The sequence below is a fragment of the Spermophilus citellus genome (assembly GCF_964194105.1).
Source record: "Spermophilus citellus genome assembly, chromosome: 18".
Taxonomy (NCBI): Eukaryota; Metazoa; Chordata; class Mammalia; order Rodentia; family Sciuridae; genus Spermophilus; species Spermophilus citellus.
In genome coordinates, this window is record NC_138200.1 from 11,784,752 (window position 1) to 11,807,144 (window position 22,393).

Consider the following 22,393-nt stretch of genomic DNA (forward strand, 5'->3'; position numbering starts at 1 on the left):
GTTTACTTAACAGGGCCTGGAGATGAACTGGGTGGAGGTGGCCAGGAGAGGAAGGAGTGAAGGACAAAGATGAAGTAATGCTGGCCAGCTTCCACCAAGGTCCTGTTCTGGGCCAGGTGCTCTTCCAGACTCTACAGGTGGGAACTAACTGGACCTTCATAAAGAAGGGAGGAAATATCTTCAACTTCATTTTACAGATGAGAAAACTGAAATGCAGAGAAAGAACAATTTTCAGCCCAGGATCTCAGATCTGAGAAGGATGAAGCCAAGGTTTCTAACTTTTAGGACATCTGACAGCTGAGCCTACAGAAACCCCAGAGGGCCTTCAAGGGTCAGGTAATCAATCTAGAAATTCTGTCAAAACATTAGGAATGAGCCCCAGGAGGAGCAGGTGGTATTTGGGGAGCTCTCCCAGTGAAGAGTGCCTGAAGGTTCTTTTTTTCCCTGGCTCCTCCCTCCCCTGAGCTCCTCCAATTGCTGTACTTCCTTATGTCCCCACCTCTGTGTCTCACCATCCTGACTGGGGACTCACCTCTGGGTCCCAGTTTTGCCCAGGTGGCAAGCCTAGAATTCATGCCTGGAGTAAATGAGCCAAGTTCCCTTGGCTCGGAGCCTTGTTTCTCTCCACCCATTTCTCCTGGTGACTTCCTCCCACAATCTTCTAGAATTTACAGCTGTACCTTTGTGACTCTATTTCTTTGTAGGACATCCATTTCAACCCTCCCTGTGTCTCAAATGGTTCTTCAGGTCTCCTTCTTTGGTATCTGAGCCTCTCCCTTGCCCTTGAGGGGCTCTATGAGTCTTACCTCTGATGAAGGCCACCAGAGATACTCGGGGAGTGTGGCAAAATTGGGTTTTATTGACTTGCTGTAGCTTAGGAGGGAAGACAAGACCATAAAGGAAGTCCTGGCCAGCTCCCCAAACACACAGAGAGAGGGCTAGCACTAGCAGAGGGTCTGGGAAAAGATGACATTTGTTTAAAATTTAAGTGAGGCAGAGTTTAGGCTTAAGGCAAAACACATCATGTGGAAAGGGATTAAAGTGGGGCCTGCTCTGAGGATTCCTTCCAGAGCCTGTTCCTTGGAAACTTCAGAGTTAAGACCAAGGTGGATTTCAGTGCCTTGTCACATCCCGTAATCCCAGCAATTTGGCAGGAGGATAGTAAGTTTGAGGCTGGCCTGGGCAACTTAGCAAGATCCAGTCTCAAAATAAAAATTAAAAGTTCTTAGACTGGGTTTGTGGCTCAGTGGTAGAGCACTTGCCTAGAATGTGGGAGGCACTGGGTTCGAATTTCAGCACCACATAAAAAATAAATAAAATAAAGGCATTGTGCCCATCTATAACTAATAAAAATATTTTTAAAATGGGGGCATAAAAGTGGACTGTTGCCGCCTGAAACCTACCTCAAAAGCTCTCTGCACTTGGGCCAGCAGTCAGACTGCTTCTTTGGCAGTTTTTTTGGATCCTGCAGAAGATAAAAATAAAGTAGTTGAGTTTTTTGGTTTTTTATTTTTTTACTTCTTTCTTTATTTAATTTTTGTACTGAGGATGGAACCCTGGGGCCTTGTGTGTTCTAGGCAAGTGCTCTACCACTGAGTGTAGCCCTAGCCTAGGAGGGTCTTATTCACACTATTAATATGATTCCGAAGAACAAAACTTCTGACAGTCCATGGCTTCAGACAGCACAGTTTCTTGGCTCTGGATTTTGATTTGAATGAACAAAAGCTGTTTTACAGTTTCACACTCCATCAGAAGACAAATAAGACAAAATATCTTCAGCCTGAGTTTGCAAGATATAATGCAAAATTATATCTTGCAAACTTTTATATGTATTACATGTAATTTATGCATATTTTATTTATTATGTAGTTATATGAAAAACATACATACAAGAACAAATATGTATATATGTATGTGCAAACACATACATAAAATATTTCTTCTTGGGAAAAAAGAAAAATTTCTAATAAACTGCTTCAGGAAATTTTGGATGAAACTTAAGGGGGTTAGTATTGTTCTGGTTCTAGGCACCCACCCAACAGTCCCTCAAAACACTAGTGACCTTGAACCGAGCATCTTTTTTTTCTCATAATGACTCTTCCACCAAGGGCTTTTCCTATACAATAGCCTGTGGCTGTGAGTGACTGGGGGTCTCTTGAGTTTCTACCTCTCTGCCTGTCTTTCTCTCTCTGCCAGTATTCTGAGCGTCTCGCGAGTGTCTCTGTTCTGTTTTTCCAGATATGAGTGCCCCGGAGCGGCTCGTTGTCTTCCTGGGTCTCTGACACCTCCCTGCGTCCCCCCACCCGGTCTGCAGCTGCACGCCCCGCCCTCCCTCCGCGCTGGCGCCCGCGGCCCCTTTAAGGCAGGCCCCGCCCCGCCCCGCCCCGCTCCGCTCCCCGCCCGCCCCGCTCTCAGGGTCAGCCCTGGAGCGTCCGGCTGTGGCGGGTGCTTTGCCTGGGCTCAGCTTGGACCCTGGCCTGGGGCGCGATGGCAGCGGCGGCCGTAAGGGTTGCTAGGCGGCAGCTGAGCCAGCACAGCGGGTCTGGAGCCCCCATCCTCCTGCGGCAGGTGCGAGGTGGCTGGACCAGGAAGCGGGTTACTGGGCCGTGGGCAGCGGGAGGGGAGAGACCTGGGGGTGGGGGGTCCCATGCCTGTGCGTTGCACACAATAGGTGGAGCTGGGGGCTGGAATGCAGTGTCCAGGGGAGCGATATGGGGGACCGTGGGTTTGGGCCGAACTCCTGGGTCCGTTACAAGATAAAGTGCTGGGAACCCTGGTTTGGGGTGTTGGAATTCCTGGCGCGCTCTCCCTCCGGATGGCCCGCGGTTTCCCTTGAGTGCTATCCCTTGCTTTAACCTAAAGCCTTCTCTCTCTTAAGGTTGTTCCCATCCTCCTCCGACTGTGTATCTATTTTTTTTTTTTTAATGAACCTCTGTCTACTTTTGAAAGGAAAAAAAAAGAAAAAAAGAAACTTGGAATGACTTAGTTCTGGTAGAGGAAGTTGGGGACCCGGATACCCGGATTCCCGACTCCAGGAGAAAGAGGGACTGGGGTTTCTGCTTCAGAAACTCAGAAAGAGGATGTGTGGTCTGGACTCCTGGCTCTGGGGGATGGGAGTCGCAGATGGGCACTCTCACCTGTGTCCCCCAACCTCACCCCCAGATGTTTGAGCCGAAAAGCTGCACCTATACCTACCTACTGGGTGACAGAGAGTCCCGGGAGGCCATTCTGATCGACCCGGTCCTGGAGACAGCACCCCGGGATGCCCAGTTGGTCAAGGAGCTGGGGCTGCGGCTGCTGTACGCTGGTGAGTCTGGAGACCAAACTCGTGGGTGGAGGGAGGAGGTGCTGGGGGCCTGGACCCAGGGGGTCTGAGGGAGGAGGGTTGGGGGCTTGGCCCTAATCTTGTCCTCCTCTCTCCCAGTGAATACCCACTGCCACGCAGACCACATCACAGGCTCAGGGGTGCTCCGGTCTCTACTTCCTGGCTGCCAGTCTGTCATCTCCCGCCTTAGTGGGGCCCAAGCTGACCTGCACATTGAGGATGGCGATTCTATCCGCTTTGGACGCTTTGTAAGTTGGATTGTGGGTGATAGTCTGGACTCCTTGAACTTAAGGGAAAAGGGTACTGGAGCCCTGGGCTGCTGAGTCCTCAGGAGGAGGGACCTTAGGACCTGGTTTCCTGACCCCTGAACTCACATCTCTGGGAGGAGACCACTATAAACAGGTAGGGCATTGGGGAAGGAGGTTCAAGGTGGGTGTGTCTCCGGCCAAGTCCCTTAAGTCAACAATATTTATGGAGTTTCCTAAGCCTTTGGGGCAGTTCTGTTGGCCCTGTGTCTCCATAAAATTGATTGGTGGTTGAAATTCTGAAGCCAGGGCTAGGAGACCCAGCCCAGTCTTCTGAGCCACTGTTGGAGGAAGGAGCATCCCCTTGCACAGCGCCAGGGCTAGGGTGAGGCTCTAGGGAGTAATATTTAAGGTGGTGCTCACTTGCAGGGTGCTGTAAATGCAGGGCTGGCCCCTAAGAGTGGGTGCCTCCTTTAAACGTGGCACTGTGGTAGCCTCACCCTAGCCCCAGCTGTGGCCTCACCCAGGAGTGGTCAGAAGGTCCCCACCTCCTTCTCTTTCTTGCCACAGGTGGAATCGGCAGGTTTCCGGCCAGAATTGCAATCCAGGGCAATATGGAAGAGTGGAGGGGGTTGCTCAGAGGAGAGGAAACAGCTGACAGGGCCTTTTTTTTTTTTTTTTTTTTTCCTAATCAGAGTTGCTAAAGATGTAGTGAGTTTAGTTGACAAAATGCCAGGTTACAGGGTAAGGTCTCAGCCTCCAGGTCAGAAGGTTTAGCTAAATAATGGGAACAGTTTATTTTATCAAGAGTGTTTAGTAGAAAGAGGACTGTGCATGGGATCAGAGGGTTTACTGCAGTGGTCACAGACTCTTTTGTTTTTTTGGGGGGTGGGGGTGGGTATTGGAATTGAACCCAGGGCCACTTAACCACTGAGCAATATCCCCAGCCCTTGTTTATATATTTCTTTAGAGACAGGGTCTTGCTAAGTTGCTTAGGGCCTTGCTAAGTTGCTGACGCTGCCTCTGAACTCACAGTCCTCCTGAGCTACTGGGATTACAGGTGTGTACTATTGCACCTGGCCACACACTCTTTATTTCAAGCCTGTTTTGGGAAGTAGGTAAAAAAGACTTTGTACACTTATGTGGGTGGCACGTAATACTCAGGTGCTAATAAGCGTTTCTTGGATTTGAGCAGAGCCTCTGAAGGATTAGGAATGATGAGGGTTTGTGTCAAGGTGAGTCCTGCTTTCAGTGAGCAAGTGTGGAAGGGTTTAGCTGTGGTACATTTAATTTCAGGGTTTATTTTATCTTTAGCGGCCTTATTGATATAATCCATAGACCATACAGTGCATCCTTTAAAGTACGCAGTTCAGTGACTTGTAATGTATTCAGAGTTGTATATTCATCACTGCAATTTTAAATTATTTTCATTTCTCTAAAAAAGAAACCCCATACCCTGAGCCATCAGCCCTAGCTTCCCTCTTCTCTTCCTCAGCCTTAGGCAACTTTTAAAAAATTTTTTTTGGTATTGGTGACTGAACCTAGGGGTGCTTTCCCACTGAGCCACATCCCCCCTGCCCTTTTAAAAAATGTTTTCGAGACAGGGTCTTCTTAAGTTGCTTAGAGCCTTGCTAAGTTGCTGAGGCCAGCTTTGAATTTGCAATCCTCCTGCCTCAGCCTCCTGAGTTGCTGGGATTACAGGTGTGTACCTCTGTGCCTGGCTTACTTTTTTTTTTTTTTTTTTTAATGGTACTGGAGGTTGAATCCAGAGGACTTTATCACTGAGCCACACTTCCAGCCCTTTTTTAAAAATTTTTAGTTGTAGATGGACACAATATCTTTATTTTTATTTATTTATTTTTCTGTGGTGCTGGGGATCAAACCCAGGGCCTCATGTGTGTGAGGCAAGCGCTCTACCACTGAGGCACAACCCCAGCGCTCTCCAACCTTTTTTAATTTTAATATTTGAGACAGGGTCTTGTTAAGTTGCTGAGGCTGGCCTTCAACTTGAGATCCTTCTGTCTCAGCCTCCCAAGTTGCTGGGGTTACAAGTTTGTGCCACCTCAATTTGTAATATACTTTCTGTCTCTATGGATTTTCCCATTCTGGATATTTCATAGAAATGGAGGCATACAATGTGATTAGTTTTACTGACTACTTTCCCTCAACAGCACAGTCTTTTCAGGATTCACCCTTGTCATAGCATGTATCAGTACTTCATCCTCTATATCGTTGATTACATGGATGGTTACGCCCCAACTTATTTGTGCATTCATCAGTTGGTAGACATTTGAGCTCTTTCCACTTTTTGGCTATTATGAATAATGCTGCTGGGAACATTCATATGTACATGTCTGTTGACGTGTGTTTTTTAAAAATATTTATTAAATGTTAATGAACCTTTATTTTATTTATTGATTGATATGTGGTTGAGAATCGAACCCAGTGCCTCACACATGCTAGGCAAGTGCTCTACCACTGAGCCACATCCCCAGCCCCTGACATGTGTTTTTATTTCTCTGGAGTTTATGCCTAGGAGTGGAATTGCTGAGTCACATGATAATTTTACGTTTAACAGTTTGAGGAACTTCCATACTTTTCCAGAGTGGCCACATGGCCACACTATTTTACAGACCCACCAGCAGAATATGAAAGTTCCAACACCTCCACAGCCTTACCAGCACTTGTTATTATCTGTGTTTATGGTTGTTTAGCCTTGGTTTGGCTTTGATCTGAGATCTTTATCAGTCTTTGGAGATAGGTCTATTTATTTATTTATTTTTATTATTTCTTACATCACAATAGAGGAGTGCATTACATTCATACTTTTTTTTGCATTACAATTCTTTTTTTTTTTTTTAGAGAGAGTGAGAGAGGAGAGAGAGTGAGAGAGAGAGAATTTTTAATATTTATTTTTTAGTTCTCAGCGGGCACAACATCTTTTGTTTTTTTTTGTATGTGGTGCTGAGGTTCGAACCCGGGCCGCACGCACGCCAGGCGAGCGCGCTACCGCTTGAGCCACATCCCCAGCCCCGCATTACAATTCTTAATACACCTTTATACCACAATTTATCTAATCTCTGTTTGTATATAAGGTATGTGACACCAAATTCACAAGAGATGGGTTTATTTTTTTATCCCTCTTATTTTTCCTGCTCCTACTTTTAAAAATCAAGTCTGTAACATACCTATGATAACGTGAGAAGTGCACAGACTACACAGTGCAGCTGGGTACAAGCGTACATATGTTTACACTTGTGTACCCATCATCCATATGGAGATACAGAACATGTCCGTCACCCCAAAGGCTTCCTTGTCCCTCTTCGTGGCCAGTGACGTATCTATCAAGGGATCATTCTTGGGACTTATGGACACACAGTTAGTTCCACCTGTTCTGGACTTTCTAAAGAAGAATTACAAGTCGGCACACAGGTGGTGCATACCTGTAATACCAGATGCTTAAAGGCCAAGGCAGGAGGATCACAAGTTCAAGTTCAGCCTGGGGAACTTAGACCCTATCTCAAAAGAAAAAGGGCTGAGGATGTGGTTCCATGGTAAAGTGCCTTTGGGTTCAATCCCCAGTACTGCAAAAAAAAAAAAAAAAGGAAGAAGAATTAGTTATTAATTACACACGCGCGTGCACTCCTTTGCCTGGCTCTTTACACTCTACGTGATGCTTCTGCTGTTGCAATTCTTTTCGTCTCTTGCTCCATAGCAGAGGTTGGCAAACTTTTCTGTAAGGGACCAGATCATAACTATTTTCAATTTTACAGGCCTCAGGGTCTCTGTTGCCACCACTTGGCTCTCATTTTATGGTGTGAAAGCAGCAATAGACAGTGTGCATAAATTAATAAGCATGGCTGTGTTCCAGTATAACTTTATTTATGACCTCTTGAATTTAAATTTCAGATAGCTTTCATGTGTCAAAAAATAATTATTGGGCTGGGGCTGGGGTTTAGCGGTAGCACACTTGCCTGGCATGTGTGAGGCACCGGGTTGGATTCTCAGCACCACATATAAATAAATAAAAGTCTATCAACAACTAAAAATATATATTTTTTTAAATATTTATTTATTTATTTATTTTGGTTTTTGGCGGACACAACATCTTTGTTGGTATGTGGTGCTGAGGATCGAACCCGGGCCGCATGCATGCCAGGCGAGCGCGCTACCGCTTGAGCCACATCCCCAGCCCCTAAAAATATTTTTTAAAATAATAATTATTATTATATTTTTCATGTAAAAATGTAAAAACCATTCTCCATTTTCAGGCCTTACAAAAACAGGTGGCAGGCTTAGTTTGGTCCACCCCACCATAGTTTGCTGACCCCTGAGGTCAAGTATATCATTGTGTGAACACAGTTTGTTTATACATTTTTTTTTTAATGATCCATCTTAGTTTTTGGCTACTATGAAAAATGCTGCTATGAAATTTTCATGTTTTTTTTTTTCTTTTTGGCAGTACTAGGGATTGAACACAGGGATGCTTTATCATTTAGCTATATCCCCAGCCCTTTTTTATTATGGGGCAGGGTCTAAGCTTATTGCTGAGGTTGGCCTTGAACTTGTGATCCTCATTGTGATTTGCATTACAATTCTTAATACACCTTTATACCACTTGCTGGGACTGCAGGTATGTGCCAGTGTACTGCTATGAATATTTTTATACAAATCTCTTGGTGGATATTGCCCTAAATTTCAAGAAGTTGAATTTTTTGTGTTATAGAGATAAAATATGTTTGGCTTTAGTAGAAATTGCCAAATAGTTGGATTTTTGTTTTGTTTCTTATTTGACAGGGGCTTGCAACATTTGCTCTGGCTAGTCTCAAACTCCTGAACCGAAGAGATCCTTCTTGTTTCAGCCTTTCCAATAGCTGGGACTGTAGGCACACTGTGTGTGTGTGTGTGTGTGTGTGTGTGTTGCTGCACATTGAACTTAGGGTTTCAGCTATACTAGGCAAGTGCTCGACCACTGAGCTATATCAATAGCTCATACATATTTTTTAAGTGGCAATTCTTTTATGATTTTGACCCATATTCTGGTCCCCGGTGTAAACAAACAAAGTGCAAATTACAACAAAAACCATATCACAGCCTTATGCTAAGCTGTTTTTTGAACTAGTACAGTTTATACTGAAGATGGACCAAATTTGAATGGTTTCATTGTAGAATGAATTTTTTTAAAAATAAGCAGTGACAATTGGACATTGTAGCTCCCACAGCAGGTGGCAAATTAGGTGCCTGGTTAGTACTTGGATGGGAGAAAGTTAACCCTTGTTGATTTATAGAGGAGTGCTGCTCAAAATATGATTCTTCAGGCCCCGATTCAGAGATTCTTTAATTGCCTGGGGGTGGCGCGGGGAATCAGTATGTTTTTAAAAGCTCCCTCAGTGATTCTTGTGTGACCCACATGGAGGAATTTTGAAAGAATAATGCCAAGCTGGCCAGGGTAATTCCTCTTATTTGGAATTAAATATTTGAAACATGAAGCAAGTCTTTTTCGCATTGATGTTTTCTAATGAAAAAAATTTAAGCACACAGAAAAGTTGGAAAAAAATACATTCACACTGTGTACAATTATCCTTTTTTTTTTTTTTTAAAGTTTTCTTTAGCAGTGCTGGGCATGGAAGCCAGGGTCTCACGCATGCCAGGCAAGGGCTCTACCCCTGAGCTGCTCCCCAGCTCATCTTTATTTTTGATGCATCACCAAGTTAGAGATGTTAGCCCACTCTCCCTAAACAGAGCAAATAATTTTTTCTTTTACAAAATAAAGCAATAGGATCTAGCTGATGGAGATCCAGAGTATTTAGTGGTGATGAAAACGAGGCTTTGGGTTTTAGAGCTTAGCTCTCATAGGAACAGTGATTAAGTACTTTTGAATAGTGGAAGAATAAACACGGGGACTAAATGGAAAGGAGGCAGGCCGAGAGTTTGCTCGCCACCAGGGGGCAGTGTAGGCTGCGGGAACTGCAAGGCTGCGATGGGATGTGCACGGCCTTGTCCCATCCGTATTGTGTTTGACTGATGGCGAGTGGTTTCAGAAGATTTAGCTGCTGCAAGAAAGGGTGTGGTGATGCGTCATGGAGGGGAAGAAAGAGATTATTGAAAGAATGCGGGGTTAGGTGCTGCCGTCAGCTAGTCCCAGCTGGAATATCCTGCAGTCCCAGAGATCACTCAACAAGTTTCAGGAGCAGCTGAGGCTGCCTTCCGTCAAGATCTTAGTTGACCCCACTTGCAACTTTTTATTTCCAAAATCTACATGCAGCCGAGTAATAGTGCTTCCTCAGCCCCCGTAGCGTTGAGAGATGGAACCCTTACCCCTTGGTAGGCAAGTGCTCAAGCTATGTCTCTAGCCCAGAGAGAACAATTTTAACACTCTCACACAGTACCCATAAGTTCCCAGTTGGGGACGATTTATCACAGTTGCTTTATTTCTCTATTTCTGTATGCTTCCCACTTCCCCTACCCCCAATATTCAAAAGTAAATTGCAGGGGCTCCGGGTATAGCACAGTAGTAGAGTGCTTGCCTGGTATGTCCAAAGCCCTGGGTTCCATTCCCAACATAGAGGGAAAATAAAAAGAATTGCAGATATTTCACCCCTAAAGTCTTCTAACAGTGTTCTCCTTTCTCACCCATTCTCAGACTCTCAAATCTTTTTTTTTTTTTTTTTAGTTATAGATGAACACAATGCCTTTATTTTATTTATGTATTTTTATGTGGTGCTGAGAATGGAACCCAGTGCCTCACACATGCTAGGCAAGCGCTCTACCACTGAGCCACAACTCCAGTCCCACTTTCTCAAATCTTTTGATCTCTGGACTCTCTTAAAAACTAAAGAAGACCCTAAAATGCTCTTTTAAAATGCTCTTTTTCTTTCTTTCTTTTTTTTTTTTTTTTTTTTTTGATACCGGGGAATGAGCCAAGGGGTGCTTTACTGCTGAGCTACATCCCCAGCCCTTTTTATTTTTTATTTTGAGATAGGGTCTTGCTAAGTTCCAGGCTAAGTTGCCCAGGCTGATCTCAACCGTGCAATCCTCCTGCCTCATCCTCCTGAATTGCTGAGATTACAGGTGTGCACCACCATGCCCTGCTGTTTAGTTTATATGGTTCTATCAATATTTACTATATTAGATATTCAAATTGAGACTTCATTTTTAGGATGGAATTCAGGATGTGCTGCATGCTAGGTAAGTGCTATACTACTTAACTACATCCTCAGGCCTGAGACATTGTTTTAAAACAGTAATATACAAGCACAGGCTCCATTAGCCATCAAAGCAATGACATTATCAAAGATCATGAAACTTCAGAAAGTTCACTAATACTTGTGGGTAAAAAGCAGAAGACATTTGCCCCCCTCAGTACTAGGGACTGAACCGAGGGGCATTTTACCTCTGAGCCACATCCCCAACCCTTTTTATTCTCTATTTTGAGACAGCCCCCACTCAGTTGCTAAAGCTGGCATTGAACTTTGGATCCTCCTGCCTCAGTCTCCCAAGTCACTGGGATTACAGATGTGTGCCATCACTCCCAACAGCAAAGACTTTTTGAAATGTTATAAAAACCTTTTTGACCTTGTGGAAGGAACCTCAGGGTTCCTTCAAATACACTTCGAGAACCACTCTTTTACAAAACCTTTGTCAAAGTACCAAAATGTACAGCAATTCATCTCATCAGTAAATATTGAGCCCACATTCAAATTTCTTGGGTTGCTCCAAGAATAATTTTTTGTAGCTGTTTTTAGGAACCTGGACCCAGTGGAGGTTCCTGCACAGCACTAGTTTATTATGGCTGCTTAGTCTTCATCTAGAATTGTTCCATATACTTTGTGCTTCATGACATTGACTCTTTTTTTTTGTACTGAGGATTGAGCCAAGGGGCACTTAACCACTGAGCCACATTCTCAGCTTTTTAAATATTTTATTTAGAGACAGGGTCTCACTGAGTTTCTTAGGGCCTTGCTAAGTTGCTGAGGCTGGCTTTGAACTCTAAATTCTCCTGCCTCAGCCTCCCAAGCCACAGGGATGACAGGTGTGCGCCACCGCTCCTGGCTATGACATTGACTCTTGAAGCTTCCTGACCTGTTGTCTTATAAAGGGTCTTGATATGTCTAGCACACCTTGTGGTGTCCTTTGTCTTCTAAAACTTCCCTTTTCTACAAATTGAAGAAGATTGTGGATATTTCTTAATGGTTAATAGTCATCATTTTAACAATTAGTGACAAAAAATCGAGTGTTTGCTTCTCACCAGCTTCCACTAGTGAATTCTCACAGTATTTATCTCCAGATATTTTTGGAATCAGATATTGTGCCCTCTCCCCATTTGGGGGAGGAGGAATCTTGAAGGTTAAGTGCATTCAGGGTCCTCCTCATTTGGATGGAGGGCAACTAGGACTTGAACTTGGACAGATTGACTTCAAGGGCAATGCTGTTGGCCACCAAGGTTTTCAGCTCCCATGTCCAGAGGGAGGGGTTAAACAGATGGTCCTGCTGGGGGTTGGTTGCTGGGTTTCTTCTCTCAAAGGTCCCACTTGCCTGCCCCAACCCAATCCCCATCTTCCCTCCTCAGAGTCTCTGGAAGGCCAGGGCCCCACCTGGCTCTCTTACTCACACCCTCCTTGGTCCTTTCCTTACTAATAATCCAGAAAAAAATTTGGCAACTCTAAATTTGGGCTGCCATATGAAGGTCACCCACTTAAATGCCACAGAGGCCAAGTGGGCAAACTGAATGTTCTGCCACTTCCTGCTGTGTGACCTGGAGCACGCGTTTTACCCTTCTGGGCTTCAGTTTCCCCCATCTGGAACATGGGCCCAATACGGGTACCCGTGGAGAGTGGATAGAGCAGAGCCTGCTTATAGTCAGTTCCAGGCAAAAACATTTGCTCTTGACTCTGTTGTGGTTTATTTCCACAGAGAAATATGTTCTCCCTCCATGTTCTTGTTGTGACATGCTACTACAAATAGTCTGATTGACATGTTTGACTTCCCTTCTAACCCTGTGTTCTGGGTGAACCAAGCACACAGTGGATAATAAATAGCAGCTGACATTTGGCACCAGGAGCAGGGAGCGGTCCCATCTGTGACACATTTTCAGGTGCATTCCCTACTTTATGGGGACGCCCACTGCATGGGTCACATTGGTTGTTTCCATGTAGGAGTAAAGCCAAGCTGTAGTTTCCTGTTTGATTCTAAGAGTGAAGCTGGGAATAGATCCATATCTCCTACTTTTGAGAGGTAGACAACAAATGTGGTCTCCTAATAACCACCAACCTGTCCAAACACAATTCTGTAGGCTGCATCCAGCCCTCGGGCCTCTGTCGTGCCTCTTCTGATAAATGAACCTCATTGAACATTCATAACAGTGAAGTGAGTTCAGAATTATTTTCCCCATTTCACAGATAAGGAAGCTCAGAGAAAAAAGCAATTTGCCTGAAAATCAGACAGTAAGGAAGGGGCTGAGCCAGAATTTGAAACCAGGAGCTCTTATGATTCTACTAGATCAATTGTTTTCCCAATTTTAAAACATTCTTATTTATTATTCATATTTTTATTATAATAACACTTGTGTACTGAGAATTTTTCTAAGCACTTTACATACAAAGTAGCTTACTCTTTATAACAGTCCTATGAGCTGGGTACTGTTATTATTCCCATTTTACAAAGAAGCAGACAGGCCCAAAGTGGTAGAATAACGTGTCCAAGGTCACACAGCTATAATAGAACTAAGATTAGAACCCTTGCCATCTGGCTGCAGAGAGTGCTTTTTTTTTTTAAACTGTTTGATTCTATTTATATAACATTCTAGAATATGCAAACTAATCTGTAATAACAGAAAGTCAGAAGTTGACTGGGGCTAGGGGTAGAGGAAGGATTGGAAGCCTGGATTGGAAAGGGTCACAAGGAAACTTGGGGGTGTTGGAAATGTTTGTCATCTTATTGTAGTGATGTTTTCTCTGGAGTACCTTTTAAGAAATGTAAATAAGGAGAGAAAATAAAAGGAAATCACCATTTCAGTGCATAAAGAAAGAAGAAAAACTTCCCAATTTCTTTTATGAAACCAGCCTGATTTTGATACCAAGAGCCACTTGTGCAGGTATTAACTCTGGAAATCATCTGCCCTGTGTATGACCTGGTTTCGAGATTATTTTTTGTGTGTTTTTCTTTTAGAAGTTTAATCGCAGTTTGTCTTCATATGATTTCTCTGGGCATGTAAGTCAGCTTTGCATCACTGTGACAACGTACTTGAGATAAACGTAAGGAGGAAAAGTTTATTTTGACTCATAGTTTTATAGGTTCCAGTTTGTGATCTGGTGGCCCTGTGGTGAGGCTGCACATCACAGTGGGGGGGGGGCTATATCCTCTTCAAGGCCACACCCCCAATGACCTAACCTCCTCCCACTAGGTCCCACCTACTAAAAGTTCCTCCACTTTCCAGGAGCCCCTGAGCTGGAGACCAAGCCTTTATTTAACACATGAGTATTTGGGGGACCTTCCAGATCCAGACTGTAACGTTGGGCTTATTCTGCTTGGGAATTTAGCAACCAGGTAAGAGAGCCCAGCGAGAAGGAAGAGGAGGCAGGTTGGCCTCTGAGGCTGATGCCAATGAGAAGGTTTTCATGTGCAGGACCCAGAGCCTGGTCTCCTGACACCCTCCTAGCACATCCCTGCCACCCAGGCCCATGTGTGTGTCTTTATCCTTGACAACTTCTCTCTGCACCCCTCTCTCTCTGCCCCTCCACCTCTGTCTTTGCTGTGGTGATGGGAATGGAACCGGGCCTCACCCCTGATGGGCAAGTACTCTGCCACTCTGCTACCCACCCCCTCTCCTCATCAGCTCTTGCTTTTTCTCTGGAAACCTCCAGCAGTCTGGGACTGCCTTTCATCCCATCCCTGTGCCCTCTTCAAGAGGCAAATATTTTACACCTTGGTTCAGAACTGAGCTGCAGCTTCAGGAAGCAGCACTTGTTCTCTGTGCCACAGGCTCCGGGAGATCTCCCGCTTCTCCCCTGCTCTCCACACCACCCTCCTGCTCCCTTCCACTCCACTGGATCCGACACCTCTCTGTGTCTCGCCCACTTCTGCTAGACGTGGCTTGTGGAGCATGTTGTCCTGTGTAGTCAGTTTGCTCCTTCGAGTGTGCATACACCCCAACTTATCTATCCATTCTTGTCCATGGGCTCACAGTTGGTTCTCAGTTTGGGGCATTATAAATAGTTCTGCTGCAAACAAGACATATAGGAACAACCGTGTGCCAAGAGGTGAGCCCAGGGACGTGTAGGTTTTTCATGCTTCCCACCCTGATGTACCAGAGTTTCCATTTTTCCACATTGGTCTTTTTCACCATAGCCTTTCTGGTGTGGTGTGGTGATATCCTGTGGTGGTTTCACTTTTATTTCCCTGATGACAGATGAAGTGGAGCACCTTTTCATGTGTTCGTACCATTTGGATGTCCAATTTTGCAATTTCTTCTTCAGTTCTTTACTATGTTTTTCTATTAGATAGTATACCTTATTGACTTGAAGGTTATCTTTATATATTATAGATCCAATAACTTTGTTGAATATTTGTTTGTAGATAGCTTCTCCCCCTCCTGCTGTCTTCATGGTGCATTTAAACAAAAAGACATTTTAATTTTATTGTGGTTCAACATATCCATTCGGGCTCTGTAGTGAATGCAATTTCTTTTTTTTTTTTTTTTTTTTTTTGCTGGGGAGGAGGGGGCTGCAGTAACCAAGGGTTGAACTCAAGGGCACTTGACCACTGAGCCATATCCCCAGCCCTATTTTGTATTTTATTTAGAGACAGGGTCTCACTGAGTTGCTTAGTGCCTTTTGCTGAGGCTGACTTTGATCCTCCTGCCTCAGCCTCCTGAGCCACTGGCATTACAGGCGTGTGTCACTGTGCCCAGCTCATAGTGAATACTTTATGTGCTAAAGACTCCTTTGCCTGCTCCAAGATGACAAACTCATTTGATGTTTTTCTCTAAAGTCTGTTGTTTGATCTTTCATCTTTAGATCTGTAGTCCATTGACTATTTATTTTTGTGTGTGGTGTGAGGTAGGGGTCAATATCAACTTTGCTTTCTAAAGAGACATTGATTGACCCAGAACTATATTAAAAAGACCGTTTTCCCACCACTGTGCTGAAGTGAACCTGTGACTGGTTTAAGAGAACATGCGATTGATACAGTCGCTCTCTGGCTCGTCCCCTCCCAGAGCCTCATTCTCACTTTGCTGGGTCTGACTGAGCCTGTCACCTCCAACATCCTTTCCAGCTATCCACTCCTGCTCACCTCACTGCAGCCTCCTGTTGTTTCTCCAAATCAAACACAAAAATGACCACGTGTCTTAACTAAGCAGGAGTTTAATTTTCTCCTACAATAGGAGATCTGGAAGAAGGTAGTTCAGCAGCACTAGGTTGGTGGGATTCTCAGGATTGTGCCTTTTGTTGCAAGGTGGCTGCTGCAGCTGCAGCCATCACACCTTGAATTTAGAGCCAGAGGCAGGAGGAAAAAAGCAATGCCTGTTCCTTCCCTAGACATCTCAGGAGTCTTACTGAGATCTCATTGATCAGACAATAGTCAGGGGCTACCCAAGCTGCCAGAGAGACTAGGAAAGTGTTGGCCAGGGACATTGACACCCAGAACCCAACTGGAGTAAGGAGAGGTGGAGTGAGTTGGTGGGGAGCCACAGAATCCGCATGTGGGGTCCTTGGATATCAGCAGGTGACTGACCTGGATGAGGCTGAGGTTTGGGAGGTGGAGCTCTACTGAGAGGGAGGAGGGATGGGTGTGTGGGGACTAATTTTATAAATGGGGACTAATTTAATCATGATGTTAGGTCATTAGAGTAATATTTGTTCTATGACCCTGGCTTCCTGGGAGCTGAGTGTGGAGATTGAGGCCACAGGACTCCCGATGTGGTCTTTCTGTGCATATGTGTCGGGGGTTCTTAATGACAGAGTCCCAGAAGTGGCTTGAGATGTCATAAAGGGTACATATTTGAGATGTTAATAAATACTGCTCATTTCCCTCCAAAATGACTACACTGATTTGTACCCACACCCCAGGAAATAAAAAGGCTCGTCCCAAACACACCTTAAGCAATTCTGATAGTTGTCACTCTGGTCAGTGAAAATAAGCGTTTTTAAAATTTTAATCCTTTCCTTTCTCCATTTCTTCCTTTTGAGGAGGTTGAGCATCTTTTTTGGTGATCTTTTACTATTAATTTCATCTTCCATGAACTGCCTGTTCTTTTTCTTTCTAAGTTCTTTGCTGCTGTTGTTCATTCGTTTGGTTTTTTGGTATTGAGGGTTGAACCCAGGTGAGCTTTATCACAGAGCCACATCCCCAGCCTTTTTAAATTTTTTTATTTTGAGACAGGAGCATTCTAAGTTGCTCAGGACCTTGCTAAGTTGCTGAGGCTGCCTTTGAATTGCGATCCTCCTGCCTCAGCCTCCTGAGCCACTGAGGTCATAGGTGTGTGCCACCACACCCAGTTCTTTTGGAAATTCTTATTGATGCTTGGGAGCTATTCATATATTGTGGCTTTTTTCACCTTAAAGTACTTTGTTGTATACATTGCCAATATTGACTCTGAGGGATTTTTTTAAATGTCCTTTAACTCTGATTTTTGGGGGGCGGGGGGTGGGTACTGGGGATTGAACTCAGGAGCACTCAACCACTGAGCCACATCCCTAGCCCTATTTGTATTTCATTTAGAGACAGGGTCTCACTGAGTTGCTTAGCACCTCACTTTTGCTGAGGTGGCTGGCTTTGAACTCAAAATTCTCAACCTTTTGAGCCACTGGGATTACAGGCATGTGCCACCATGCCCCGCTTGATTTTTTATTTTAAATCATCATGTTGCCTGGACATGGTGGCACATGCTTCTAATCTGAGCAACTTGGGAGGCTGAGGAAGGAGGGCTGCAAGTTCAAGGTCAACCTGGGCAACTTAGCAAGACCTTATCTCAAAGGGAAAAAAAAAATTTCAAAGGGGTAGGGATTAACTTAGTCATGGAGTGTTCCTGGGCCCAATCCCCAGTACTGAAAAAGAAAAAAAAGTTGATCTGTGTGGTCACATCTATCCTTGTTTTTCTGTGGCCTCTAAAATTTCAGTCATGCTTAAAAGAACCTTTCCCGGGCTGGGGATGTGGCTCAAGCGGTAGCGCGCTCGCCTGGCATGCGTGCGGCCCGGGTTCGATCCTCAGCACCACATACCAACAAAGATGTTGTGTCCGCCGAGAACTAAAAAAAATAAATATTAAAAATTCTCTCTCTCTCTCTCTCTCCCCCCTCTCTCACTCTCTCTTAAAAAAAAAAAAAAAAGAACCTTTCCCACATAAGGATTTTTTTTTTAAAGAGAGAGTGAGAGAGGGGGGAGAGAGAGCGAGAGAGAGAATTTTTAATATTTATTTTTTAGTTCTTGGCGGACACAACATCTTTGTTGGTATGTGGTGCTGAGGATCGAACCCGGGCCGCACGCATGTCAGGCGAGCGCGCTACCGCTTGAGCCACATCCCCAGCCCCCACATAAGGATTTTATCTATGTAAAATTGCACATTCACAGTTTTTTTTTTTTTTTAAAGAGAGAGGGAGAGAGGGAGGGGGAGAGAGAGAGAGAGAGAGAGAGAGAGAGAGAGAGAGAGAGAGAGAGAGAATTTTAATATTTATTTTTAGTTATCAGCGGACACAACATCTTTGTTGGTATGTGGTGCTGAGGATCGAACCCAGGCCGCACGCATGCCAGGCGAGTGTGCTACCACTTGAGCCACATCCCCAGCCCCACATTCACAGTTTAATACAGAGCCCAAAGAATAAAATACATAGAGTTAATGAATAAATTTTTGCAAATATCACACTGTACAAGATGCTTTGTAACCGGTTTCTTTGCTCTTACTGGACACCAAATGTCTTTTTTTGTGTCGTTAAGTATGTGTGAAACATCATAAGGTTTCATTTTAGCAGCAGCACTTTTAATGGCTGTTTAGTATTTCATTTTTATAGTAGTGTGCTAATCTTTTTCCTACTGTCTTGTCAGCTGTTTATATATTGAAAATATTGACCACTATGGTGAATACATTAAAAATGTGCTTTCCTTTTAAGTTTTTGTTTTGCTGTGCTTTGTGGTGTTATTTTCATTCAGAAACTTTAAACTGATTTTAAGCATTTTAAACTCACAATCTCGTCCTTCCTCTAATATGACTCTGGTGGGGCTCCAGGTGGGGCTTCTGGGGCCAGCTTGTTGGTGACTGTCTCTGTACACCCTGTCCCTGCCAGGCCTTGGAGACCCGGGCCAGCCCTGGCCACACCCCAGGCTGTGTCACCTTTGTCCTGAACGACCTCAGTATGGCCTTCACTGGAGATGCCCTGCTGATCCGTGGATGTGGGCGGACAGACTTCCAGCAAGGTGACCCGCTCCTTATCCAGCTCAAGATTCAAATATGGTTATATATTTGCCAGGGTTTTATGCATTAGCTACAAGAATGAATGAGTGGACCTTAGAATTTTAGGGGGCCAGTTTTACATTCCAGGGGTGCATTAGTTATCTATTGCTGTGAAACAAATTACTGCAAAATGTAACAATGATTAGACAGGCATATTAGCACATTTCTATAATCTTAGCAACTCTGAAGGCTGAGACAGGAGGATTGCAAGTTCAAGGTCAGCCTTGGCAATTTAGCATGACCCTGTCTCAAAATAAAAAATTTTAATAAAAGCTGGAGATATAACACAGTGGAAGAGTACCCCTGGGTTCAATCCCCAGTACAAAATAATAATGATAATAATGATAATAATAATAATAATAATAATAATAATAATAATAATAATAATTAGTATTAACATTCACTGTCCCACAAAGTTTCTGAGAGTCAAGAATCCAGGAGCAGTTTAGGGTGTGGGCTGTACTCATCAGAAGGCTGGATGGGTCTGGGGACCCACTTCTGGGGTGGCTTCCTCCCATGGCTGCCAGTTCCCGTGCTTGTTGGCAGAGGCCTCCCTTCCTTACCTGGTGGACTGCTCCAGAGGGCTACATGAGTGTCCTTATGACATGGCAGCCAGATCCTCCCAGAAAAAAAAAAATGACCAGAGAGAAAGAGAAGCCTTAATTTTTTCTTTGACCTTGCCTCAGAAGTTATACTCTGTCATTTTTGCAATATCCTATTTATTAGGAGCAAAATATGTAATCCAGACCCTTAGATCAAGGGGAGGGAAATGAAGTGTCACGTTTCAATAAGAAGATTCAAGAATTTACGAAGGTGTTCGAAAACCACATCAAGGGCCTTAGCTGCTGGTGGGTGTGGTGGGGTGGAGTTGTGCTCAGGAGATCAGCTGCTCAGAGGCCACTAGGAGGTTGTTTGGTCCCTGGTTCAGCTGTGAGAAGGTTCTGCAGCTTTGGGGTGTTGCTGCAGAGGATGGTTTGATTCAGGGATTTTCCTGTGGGAAGAGAGTTTAGTTTTGGATCTCAGGATCTGGCTGCCTGTTGAGCATGTGCACCAATGTGGCTTGACACTAGATTGGAGGAGTAGGCTGTCTTGTGGGCAGAAGCAAGACCACGTGAGAGAAATGGCGGCAGCTGTCACACACTGGCAGCGGGAAGCCAGGTCCCGGGCCCCCTCTTCCTCTCTATGTCTTCATTTCAGTCTGTGGTCATCTCTCTCAGACTACTAATTTGCTTCTTATCCATTCCCAACACAACATAAAATGGGAGAATTTTGGTTGAAATGGAAGGCAAAAGAATGTTCGAGAGAGGTTTGCCTCTGTCCCAGTCGAGGCTCAGCTTCCTGTTGGAACCACTGTTCCATATGCTGCTTGGCCTCATGTCTTTGGTTTATTGCCTTCTAGTCCAACTTCTTTGCCCAGAATCCTTCCTCAGTGTCCCCAGAGTAAGGACACATTTCCTGGGGGGCTTCAGAATCTCTCTTCCCACCCCTACAATCCCACATTATAAAGGCAGATTTCTCACCATTCATTTTTCTTCACGTATGTCCTTTCCTCTGCATCTACCTAGACAAAGGGGTTTGGACAGGAGATGAGGAAGATGGCTTAGCTACTCTGATTATCCTCCCACCCTTTTCCCGAGGGAAGGTATTTTAGGGCTTCTTCTGTCCTGCTCACCCACTGACCTCTGACCTTTCCTTCCCCAGGCTGTGCTAAGACCTTGTACCACTCAGTCCACAAAAAGATCTTCACACTTCCAGGCAACTGTCTGGTCTACCCTGCTCATGATTACCATGGTGAGGGCTCGCTGGAGGGGGTGGGGGCTTACCTAACTTTTGAGGGGATAGCCAGCTTCTGTATTCTTTGTATGGCACAGAGACTACACACATTCCAGAAATTCCTCTGGCCAAAAAAGATTAAGTGCTTGGGTGTGCCATGCGTGGATATAGAAACTAGACAACTTCTAGAATTCTGCAGGTCGTGGGTTTTCCTGGGACTTCCTTGTGGAGTGCAGAGGACTGTTGGGAAACTACATTTCCCATAATGCGCATCGGGAGGGAAAGCGATCTCAGATTTGGGAAGAGCCCATTAGTGCCTGGCTAGAGAGGCACCCAAAGACCTCCTGGGAATTGTAGTTCCGAGAGGCCCAAGGTGCTGGACCAGTTGACTTCCCTCTCCCTACCCCCCCACCTTGGTCACTAGGACACACAGTGTCCACTGTGGAGGAGGAGCGGACTCTGAACCCTCGGCTCACTCTCAGCTGTGAGGAGTTTGTTAAGGTCATGGACAATCTGAACTTGCCCAAACCACAGCAGATAGGTGAGCACCCGGGGTCCTGGTGGGAGGAGGATTGGGGTGTGGACTCCTGGGTCTGAGGGAGGAGGGGTAGGGCCAGAACTCTAGTTCCCTAAAGAAGGGCGCAGTGTACCTGGGTCCGTGGAGGGACATGGGCTTCTGCCTGGCCCCTTGGTTTCATCCAGTTTCTTTTCAGACATTGCTGTTCCAGCCAACATGCGCTGCGGGGTCCAGACGCCACCTTCCTAACCTGTTTCTGTCAGGTGCTTATGTCCGTCAAGAATGCACTCGGTGGAGCGAGGGGAGAGGGGTCACCACTAGACCTCTGTCCCCTCCCACCCTACCCCCATCAGCCCCTCAAACTTCTTAAATAAAAAGTATTTTTTTTTCCTTTCGTCATGAATCTGACTTCTGCCTCTTTTCTGGGGGGAACCAGCTGGGTTTTGAGTGGATGTGCTTGGAGTTGGTTCTAGTCCCTTGGAAAGGCTGTAGGAGCTGGGGACGATGCAGGTCCTGGGAGATTTCTAACTCACAAGATTAGAAGCCAACATATCTGGCAGGTGCTCTCACGGCCTTGGATCAGAACACGGTTCCGTGTTGAGTCCTAGAGTTAGGTACTTTCCCTCTACAGCCCTAATTGCCTGATCTGTAAAATGGAAATAATAATAATAGGGTGTCATGGAGATCTGATAAGTCCATAAATACGAGTGCTTGGCACACTGCCTGAATGGCCAACTCCCTAGGAGTGCTATTATTGTTGCTATCATTTGGAATGATCTCTTAGGTGCTTCCTGACTTGGAGTGACAATTTACATAATGGTTAAGAACATGGGTGTTGAAAGAATGAAGCTGATGTGTAGACCTTGGATGCATTTCTCTCCCCCCAGCCTCAGTTTCCCCTCAGTATATAATGGAAATAGTAATCCCTCCTTCGAGCTGGGCTGCTTTGAGGGTGAAACCAAATTAGCGTGTGTAAAGTGTTCAGCACAGCTCTTGACATCTAATAACCTGGTTTCATGTACCAATTATTTTCTGTTTTTGCCCAGAGAGGAAAAGGTCTGGCTGAGACCTTTAACCTCTGTCCTCCG

At 44.9% G+C, this 22,393-nt stretch overlaps 2 protein-coding genes across 3 annotated transcripts in view; both read left to right on the forward strand.

Moving 5' to 3' along the window:
* The window catches only part of XRCC1 (X-ray repair cross complementing 1), a 39,822-nt gene extending 37,455 nt beyond the window's left edge, over window positions 1-2,367 (forward strand). For both annotated transcript variants that reach the window (XM_081274767.1, XM_081274768.1), the window contains 2 exons: window positions 198-336; window positions 2,239-2,367. The gene's annotated coding sequence lies outside the window, so the exon portion shown is untranslated. The remainder of the gene's footprint in view (window positions 1-197; window positions 337-2,238) is intronic.
* A 66-nt stretch (window positions 2,368-2,433) lies between these two features.
* Window positions 2,434-21,653, forward strand: ETHE1 (ETHE1 persulfide dioxygenase). The gene is made up of 7 exons (XM_081274769.1): window positions 2,434-2,568; window positions 3,163-3,307; window positions 3,425-3,573; window positions 18,849-18,978; window positions 20,717-20,806; window positions 21,213-21,329; window positions 21,502-21,653. Exons 1-7 carry the CDS (start codon window positions 2,488-2,490, stop codon window positions 21,552-21,554), a joined length of 765 nt encoding a protein of 254 aa, XP_081130895.1. The 5' UTR covers window positions 2,434-2,487; the 3' UTR covers window positions 21,555-21,653.
* Window positions 21,654-22,393: the final 740 nt, after the last annotated feature.